Source organism: Trachymyrmex septentrionalis, unplaced genomic scaffold (assembly GCF_001594115.1).
Source record: "Trachymyrmex septentrionalis isolate Tsep2-gDNA-1 unplaced genomic scaffold, Tsep1.0 scaffold80, whole genome shotgun sequence".
Taxonomy (NCBI): Eukaryota; Metazoa; Arthropoda; class Insecta; order Hymenoptera; family Formicidae; genus Trachymyrmex; species Trachymyrmex septentrionalis.
Window position 1 is genome coordinate 2,160,345 of NW_017305988.1, and position 9,828 is coordinate 2,170,172.

At 30.1% G+C, this 9,828-nt stretch overlaps 2 protein-coding genes across 2 annotated transcripts in view; both read left to right on the forward strand.

Moving 5' to 3' along the window:
- Window positions 1–574: 574 nt before the first annotated feature.
- Window positions 575–5,663, forward strand: LOC108754804. Its single transcript, XM_018497409.1, has 3 exons — window positions 575–728; window positions 4,282–4,362; window positions 5,215–5,663. The coding sequence occupies exons 2-3, from the start codon at window positions 4,315–4,317 to the stop codon at window positions 5,476–5,478; spliced, it is 312 nt and encodes a 103-aa protein (XP_018352911.1). The 5' UTR covers window positions 575–728; window positions 4,282–4,314; the 3' UTR covers window positions 5,479–5,663.
- Window positions 5,664–9,119: 3,456 nt separating this feature from the next.
- The window catches only part of LOC108754617, a 5,155-nt gene continuing 4,446 nt past the window's right edge, over window positions 9,120–9,828 (forward strand). Inside the window, exon 1 of the mRNA XM_018497053.1 lies at window positions 9,120–9,133. Coding sequence (XP_018352555.1) covers window positions 9,120–9,133 — 14 coding nt within the window. The remainder of the gene's footprint in view (window positions 9,134–9,828) is intronic.

The following is a 9,828-nucleotide window of genomic DNA, read 5'->3' on the forward strand; positions in this document are numbered from 1 at the left end:
TTAAATATAATCGTTGATTGTTACATCCATTTTTTCATTTTTTAAATCACTTTTCGCAGTTTCTATGTTTATTACACAGAAGTGACAGTTCTCTAAACTCGTGCGACATTATTGTCGTATCCTATCTTTTTAACTGGCTTTATATATATTCGTTTTACAGCCTTTTTACCTGTCTATTATATTCCAATCGAGAACGAATTAAACGGAACTTTCTTTCCCTGACAATAATTTTTGTTTCGACAAAAACAAGATGCTGCTCGATGGTGATGGTGAAATCTGTACGTTGCATTGAATTATTTCTAATTCACCTTAAGACGAACCGACGCGACGTGACGGCAAAAAGGTACGCTGCAAAAGCAAAGTGTGTACCTAAAAAGCGAGCAGAAAAAAAGACGATTTATCTACTCGATAGAAATACGAGCGTCCATGACGGATCTGAAGCGCGCGTTGCTATCCGATTGGCCGGCTGCCGATAGCGCGGCAAAAAACGAATGTGTGCGCGCGCGCGCGCACCACGCTCGGACCTCGTTTTCCACTTTCATCGACTTCCGTTTTTGTAGATGGGGGATACGCGGCGGCGGTGGTTTCCATCTCGACGGACGTGCGAACGGGCATGACAAGGCCGGGAGCGAGGCGGCCGTTGATCGAAATCCGTATCTGTCACGAGCGCCACTGCCACCGTCGTCGCTGTCGTTCTCTGGCTTTCACTTTTCCGTGGCGATATCTCGGTAAGTCTTTCAGAAGCTCCTCGCGCGTACAATTTTCTAAAAATTCTGTTTTGAGAATTTACTTTGGATTACTTGTAATGGAGAACTTGAGGTAGAATAAGGTCCACAATTTGTAGGTTTACAATTTTATGCACAATACATTTCGATACATATATATGTAATGTATTTTATCATTTTATTTGCTTTTACATATATACGCACATATGTATGCTCTCTTCTTCTACTACTTTTCCGACACTGTCGGAAAATTGTACAATATTTTAAGTATATAAAATTGTATAATATTAAATTTATGATGTACAATTTGTAAAAACTTTCAGATAACAATATAAGAAGATATATTTTATAAGAAAGGAATTTCGAATCTATAAATAAAAGTATATACGTATATATTTATTTGTTTCAAATTTATAAATAAATAAATATGTATATATATATATATACAATTTTAGAAATTTCAAATTAATACCTTCTTATGGAAAATTTTTCTATATTATTACTTGAAATATTTTAAAAATTTTGTGTGCATGTATATATGCATGTATGTCTCTACATTGTTATCATTACATGTATATTAAGTAAATATATAATTAAGTTAATGTATAATGATAACAATGTGGACATAATGCGTTTCTCCACACTTTCTATGATGTTAAATTTTCAGCATATGATGCGGGTAACGACCGCATTATTTTTGGAAACGTGTAGGTACATCCAACGTAGAACTCTGTGTTAAATAGCAACATATGTTTGAAACGATATTTTATCAGTGAATATCATGTCTCATTGTTTTACAATTAGATCGTACATCTTATTCCTTCATGCATTTTTCCAAACATTTGCGCAATGTATTACGATTTTATATTAAATTGTAACGAAAGAGTCTAGAAAGTGAAAAGTATACTAATTTTTGTAAAAGTGCACATATTTTATATACTTGCACATGTTTTAATTTCCATTATAAATTGTATAATTTTTACACATATTATTAAGTAATTCTACGTACTCTTTTTTCAATGTAGAAAGAATAGCATGATCAAATAATCGGTGAAATTAATTCTTCCGACTGACAATTTTTCACATTTTTTTTATTTAGTTCAAGCAGGATAGTTTTTATCTTGGACAAAAATACTTTTTTAGCGTTTCAGAGAATAAAAGAATGATTTAATATTTCTAATAAAGTACGATTAACCCACATGTACCGTACGCAGTTTTCTTTATTTATTGAAGTAGAATGTATTTTTTACCTTGAAAAAAGATTTCGTCTTTCAGTTCAGAGAATAAAAAAGGATGATTTTAAATATTTCTAAAAAGTGCGATTGATTTGTATGCATCATGTTCGTTTAATTCGTGGTTTGACGAACTGTGCTTCGTTTCGTCACGCCTTGCTTAAACACTTTCGCTTTCGTGCTCCGCGGATCATCTCGTGATTCCTAATTGGACACTGTGTAATCGCCATTTTACGGCTATTTACTTACTGATCTCGCGAAGCGCAGATATACGATCTGATGTGATTAACGGTATATATAAATATCCTATCTAATGTATACGAAAGCAATCGAGATTTGGCGGCTCTCTTCGTGGAACAACAATTTTTCATCTCGTATTCGAAGGAAAGCGATAAGAAACGATTTTTCTCTCTCGTGATCTGTTTCGAGCTTCAATGTCATTAATGTAATTGAAATATATAATTAGACATGCAATTACGATGCACAATTAAAACGTACAATTAAATGTTCTAAAGAAAGATGAATTTTGCGTCGATTGAAAAATACTTGCGATTAATCCGCAACAGAGAACATTATTTTTTATTTGTCAAAGTAGAATATAGTTTCTTTCTCGAATAAAATTTTTTTTTCAGTTTGGAGACAAAATAATTCAAAATATTTTTAACAAAAAAGATGATCGATTCAAGTGAATCATCTTTGTTTGATGTAATCGCTCTTTATATGATTAACTTAATTCGCCGTAAAAGAGAAATTAATTAAGTTTAAGAGAGAAACATCTTAAGAATATGAATGATTCGTGTGCATTAAGAGTTAGTCTAATTTTTGTATACTCCAAATTAATTTTTAATTTACTATTTCTCGTCCACAAAATAGATCTTTTTTATTGTGTATAACAGATTCTGCTTCTTTTGGATGCTTAAAGTTTTACGAACAAATAAATTTCTGCGTGCTCTGTGTGTGTGTATATCCCTATCTGAGTGCGTCGAACGATCGATTTTGATTTTTTTTTTTGAAGATTTTTACATTAAGAGTGCTCCCTACTTATATGTATTAATACTTTCACGGATATGCCTTAGACTTATTTTTACATTTTTGTATTGCTTTCGCGTGTTTGGAACGATTACCTAGAACAATAGCAGCCGGCCGCGCAACTGCGAAAGGCATTACATTTCGTTAACGGCCTGTTTCGCAATAGGTAAACGGTCAAGGTACGTGCACATACGTAACGGAGAATGGAGAGCGACCGTAAAAAAATGATTTCAGATCGGACGTACTATGCTGGAGATCCGCGTTCAAAATGACGCACTTTGCGATATCGTTAATGTAGAGTACTCCAAAAATTGTTTTGAGTGATTTTTCTTTTTAACAATAGATTCGCTGAATTTGAAGTCGATTTTCCCTTAGTACGTCGACGAAAGATCATCATTGCACTTTTTCAATCTTCTGCGTCATATATCTTTGTCAATATATCAAGTCTCAGATTAAAGTTCCATCAAAGAAAATTGCATTTGAGATTAATCGAAGAGTATAGAAACGTTATTGTTTATTTAGTTGGAGTTTAGTTTCGCGGAAAGCCATCCTTTCTTACAATTATAGATCGAAAATAATTGTTATCTTGATGTTTTTGCTAAGAAAAGTTCAACTCCGAATTAGCTAAAGAATCTATGAAAAGAATAACCGATAGTTTTGAAATATCTGTCTCATTACATTATAATTTATCTATATGTTTATATTTAATCATAGCTTATGAATGGTCAAACTGTTTTGAATTTTTCTGTCGTTATCTCCAATATTTTTTCTTCGATTTAAGAAATTTAATCTTTCTCTCTCTCTCTCTCTCTCTCTCTCTCTCTCTGTCTCTATCTTTTATTAGATTTATTATTTTAATTAAGTATCATTTTGTATTTTTCTATTTTATATTTTGCTTACAAAGTCTGTTACTATATTACGTATCACAAATAAATATTTATTATATAGGATGAATTATTGTTAGATTATATACAGGATGTATTTTAGTCTAGACTAGATTTATCTCATGCGAATCGAGGTAATGCTCATGTTGTGCACGTAGCATTGAATTATATCATTGCGCATTCGTGGTCATTAGCTTTAAACGCGAATACATGTATGGACGAACAAATATGACTTTTTTTATAAGTAATAAATTACAATTAAAAACTAATTTGCCACGTGGCATAGTATGCGAGATTAATTTGGTGAGAGAGACCGGATTTATCGCTTTCCCAGTTTTATCAAATAGTCGAGAGAGTTATGCTGACAAGACTCATCGTTGTATGTCACATAAACATTATTTGTCATTTTAGTATCTTGATCGCGCGAGAGATACGGTCAGGAAAATGGAACGGAAATTGATAATGATATGGAACGATCGAAACATTTTATTGGTACGTATAATTGTTTAGTATTAATCGAAAATTATCACCTAAGTCATCACGACAGTATTCCGTTTATTACAGTAATCGTAAAAAAGATTCATTGCACACGTAAATCATTGTAAAAAGGAAGGTGTAAATTGTTACTCTATCGATTATACTGTTATAATCGGATTATATCGTTATTTCAGAAAACGTGAGGGCTGTGTTTAAATTAAAATATGTTTAAATAATAATAAATTAAACTAGACCGTTCATGTAATTAAACTCAAATAAACAGAAAATCGCCAAATATAAGGCGGAATCTGAGTCTATTAATATTTCTATATAAATTTTAAATAATGTCCTTTTCAGTTCTGTGTAAACTGTATAAACTGCGCGTCGATTACCGTTGGATTTGAGGTGCAATTATAAATTGAGACTGCAATAGTAATATCACAAATTAAATAGATCCATTTAACAATGGTGCTAATAAGCATCTTAAAACACTGCATAAAGAATTTATTGTTTAAAATATCTTCGTTCAATTTTTAATTCAATCGAATTATTGTTGAAAGTTTGCTCATTTTTAATTTTGAACAAATATTTGTTGACCTGGTAATTATTACGAAAAAGAAATCTATGCAAGCAGTTATTTTTTATATCACAGCATTTTTTTATATCAATTTTTTTGATATCAATTTATTTAATGAAATTAAATTTTTAACTTTTCTGTTAATTTTTAATTTTGAAGATTTGATATTCGTAGTTTTACAAACTGCATCTCTGTTCAGAATTTTCTTCAATTTAACTTTACAAGCGATTTATCTATCAATTTTATTGGGATTCTTGATAAAGCAATTGATAAAGATAGCATTATTGCAGGTATTTTGCTTTTTCGTCACATTAATCATCCTCACATCGGCATATGATCCAGATGACAAGTCCCTAAAGGATATTCTCTTACCGGAAGGTCAGTTCGAGGCATTTTACCTGAAAGGTACGCAAGACGAAGAGCAAAACGCCGTGAGACCACCCCATCTTCATGGATCCTTCCATCAATACCGAAATCCTGCATTGGTTGATGCGCCGAATAGCGCCGCATACGGATTTCGTTTCGACGGAAAACGCCGCTTTAACTTCAGTTAAACTATCATAAACAGTTAAAAAAAAGAATAAAAGAAATACTGAACAACCAACGCTTTCATTGCGATTATCGTTGAAATCTTGAAATATGAAGACTAAGAGTGTATGGATGCCTGATAGTTAGTGGTTAATTCGCAACATTTTGTTTAGTCAAGCGTGCAAACTGAAAGTGTTTATGCATAAAGAAATTTAATGTATCATTTGCTTTAGATTAAATGCAATTTACAATAAATATTTTAATAATTTAACAATTATTTATACAGTTGGCTTTTTTTCGAACAAACTTATGAGAGAATAAAATATAACTAATTAAATGTAATTAAATGAAAAATGCTACATTCGATCAAAGCAGATTTTAGTATTTAAATATTTCTGTGTGAATTTATGTACATATCTGATTTTGCTGAAAAACGCGCTGAAATTTTTTTCGGTCTTAAAATATATTCATAAAAGAATCAGAATAGTAAACAATATCACTTGTTAAATTAAGAAGCAATTTAATAATCTTTTATGCTAATAAGCATCTTTATAAGAATATTAATAATAAGATATTAAAGAGAATCTAAATTTGTAAATAATTTTATTGCGATAAATATTACCTCAGCCAGAGAGTTTGAATAAAACATTAGCTTTGAATCATCTGTGTTTTTCAATTAAAAATCCTTCTTATTAATTATGTTAAAAAGTAGAATGTAAACTCAATCCGTGCTCAACGCCAATAAAATACGTGCGAATTAACTCAGTCGCGACGATATGATTAATGAACGACGCATTCACTCAGTTAAATTATCTATCTCATTTTCATATTAGTAAAGTGGTAAATGTTGAATTGATCAAGTTATGTTTGATAAATTTTCTATCATAAATCATTTTAGATTAAATAATAATTACTGCTTAGAATTTCCTTAATTCTAAATTGATTCTAGATGTAAGAAGGAATAAACAAATACAGTTTATCCATATGTTTGGAACTTAATAATATGTATACATAACTAATATTCTGAATGTATGACGCTTATTTTCTAAATATTGCATAAGAAAGTAATAATATCGCAATAAATCAACGAAGTTAAGATTTCTTCAAAGAACCAGATCTCAGAAGAACCAGTAAACATAATTATTATTCAATTATTAGATCTTATTTTAATGGAAATTGAAAATTTTAAAAGTCGTCAAGTTATATATTGAAAATTAAAAAATTACAATAAAATAATAAAAATAAAAATGTCCATTTTATTTAAAAAAAAAAGATTGACTTCAAATTTACTAAATTATATTCAAAAGGCATTCTGTGATTTTGAGATCTCATATATAAATGCGTATATATACATATACATAAATGTATATATAATATATAATATATAATGCAATGTATTACATATATATAAATTACACACACACACACACAGACACAGAAGTGAGAAAGTATGTACTAACAATAAGTTTCTACATACTACTTGTATCTAAAGGTACTGATTTTATCAGGAGGAACTATTATAAAAATTTATTAAAACATAATTACTTACTGATTATACGAACAAGTAAGATCGTTCATACGCGTTGCTTTTGATACATGACTGGTTTATCCAAGGGAACTGATTTGCTGCCAGATTAGATATTATTAACTGTTTCGCACAGAATGTCGGCTCTTCTTGCATTAATCCACGTGTTTTTTTTTCAATCATGCTCTGTAATCTACACCGTTACCACACCTTTTCCGTTCGCGACCATTCTCTCAGTATAATTATTCGAAAGATCACGAGATTCTACATATGGCATATATATCAGAATTGCTTCTACTTGTATACCAATTAATTAAACGGATTTCTACTCAATTGAGCAGCAATAACATACATTTGCTATCGATATCGAGGATTGGAATCTGATGCGACTCACAGTTAATCTGACAATTCAACAAACAACTTTCCATGTTTAGATGATAGAAACTTGGCGCTTCACGCTGGAGATGGTAAACTCACAAACTCACGCAATTAAAATAGCGTGTAAATGAATTTACTTTCGTTAAGTCAATGGCTTCTGTTACGAATTCTTTCGCATTAATTTGAAGGATTTCAACAAGCAACGATATATCTTCATTACATATTGGCACGATATGTTTCCATATGCAGTCACCAGGATCAACGATGCAAAAGCACGAAGTTAAGAAATGTATGTTTATGTTAAATATATCTACAAGTTTTCATCTCTGCAATTATTAAAGAGTCCGTATTCTTTCAAGCAAGAATTTATTGGTAAGTTATTAAATTTCCAAATATTTCGAGAATTTTCTAAATTATTAAATCTTGAACTTTAGAAGTAAGCGATGTAATGTAATTTATTTGACAATTATTTATATATTGTACAAAATGCTCCAGATTTTAATAACCAAAGTATTCTACGGATAAAAATAAAGAAAAATGTTGTACAAATATAGATTTATAGAATTATTATTAATTTTAGAGAAAATTATGACAAAAATATAGTGCAAACAAAAAATTTGCTTTTGTTATTAATAGTACCTATAATATGTAATATATTTATTAATATTTAATTTCAAAATATCAATCGTTTGGTCAGCGATCGTTGAGTTTATTTCGTTTTTTATTTGTATAACATCAATTTCATAGAGTACATATAGAATTAATTATTCAAATAATTCCATGGATTCATAAAGCAACTTTTATAAGAAGAAATATTTTTAATTTTTCTAATAAAAGTATACTAAAGTAATATATACATGTGGATTCAATTGCATAGTTGTCCGGTACATTGCCTTGGCTTTCAATATCGTTAAATTCTACACTACTACACTGAAAGAAAAGATTGGTTGCTGCAACAATTTAGATAGTAAAATGTAGCATAGCATTTTTAATCGGCTGCAGCAACCAGTTTTTGGTTGTAGTAGCAGATTTTTAATTGCATCAATCTATCCGCAATATCAGTATATGATTTCGATAGGCAATTAAAAATTTGCTGCTACAACCAAAAACTGATTGCTACAGCCGATAAAAAATGCTATGCTATATTTTACTATCTAAATTGTTGCAGCAACCAATTTTTTCTTTCAGTGTAGATTTTTGTTGTAATTTTTTCATAAAGCTTTTTTTAAATAAATTTTGGTCTTAGTTAAGACTCATAAATTTTTTCTTATTTTTAATCATGAAATATATTACCGCAATTTAACCGTTAAAATTTGAGACACCACACTGAAAGAAACAATTGGCTGCTGCAGCAAATTAGATGATAAAATATAGCATAACATTTTGAATTGGCTGTTGCAAACAATTAAAAATGCTGTGTCATATTCAACCAATCTTTTTTTTTTTTCAGTGTGGAGGTATAAAGGATGGAAATAAAATATCAAGAAAAATATATAAAAGTAAAACAAAGAATTTTTAGATGTTTCGACATAAATGCAACCTAAAGAAAACTGAAAACAAAGAAGGATTTCTGTAAGAACGAAAGTAAATACGAGAAACCTTGCTTTAGTATATACTATATTACAATAAACACGTTTGTCTACTAGTCGTAGCGATCAGATTGTAATTTAGAAACTATATGTGATACTCGTATATATCTCTAGTAACAATAAGGAAATATAGAAAACAAATTGCTCCCGTTACTCGCCCGGCTCTCGCGGTATAATGGCGTGTATGCTGTATGTTGGGGATTATACACTAAGATGCGTTATCAAGCTTCGGTACAGACCCCGCTCTAATAGCTACGAGAGAACCTTTAAAAGAGGTGGTTAACACTACAGCCTAACAGTCGTCTTCGCAGTAGATCGGTGAGGTAAGCAAGATTTCGTGCGAGCGACGATATGAGGATCACGTGTCTCATTACGGTGAGTGAAGAAGTAAATGATTGCCTTCGCAGTGAGAAAAGTGAACTATGAAATTACAATTAACGTGATTATCGCGCGAATTTACTGAGATTATTGTCAAATCGACACGGATCTTCTGCTAATATCATCTGATTTCGTCAATAATGCTTCGTCCGATAATAGTGAACACAAGGATATGTGAATAAAGATAACTAAAAAATAGTAGCAATTTTAGTTTAATATATTTGTGTGGATCTTTTTAGCTGGATAATTAATTAGTGATATACTTGTACTGACAAAATTATGTCTTTATAAAATCATTAAGGTTTCTGATGTCTTTTAAGCGTAAAGTAATCGCAATATTAATATTGACCAATTTAAATATTAATTGTATTAAAAAATTTGCTAAAAAAACAAGTAAATGCATAAAACACTCTTTATTATAATTATAATTATTATTAGTTACGATAAACAATATAATTTATTATTCTGTATATACATATATATAATATAATTATATAATACAAATT

Excerpts from the sequence above, each read along its gene's own strand:
- LOC108754804 (XM_018497409.1), top strand. The coding sequence starts at position 4,315 with ATGGAACGGAAATTGATAATGATATGGAACGATCGAAACATTTTATTG. Across the intron at positions 4,363-5,214 it reads ACGATCGAAACATTTTATTG|GTATTTTGCTTTTTCGTCAC; the intron begins GTACGTATAATT and ends GCATTATTGCAG.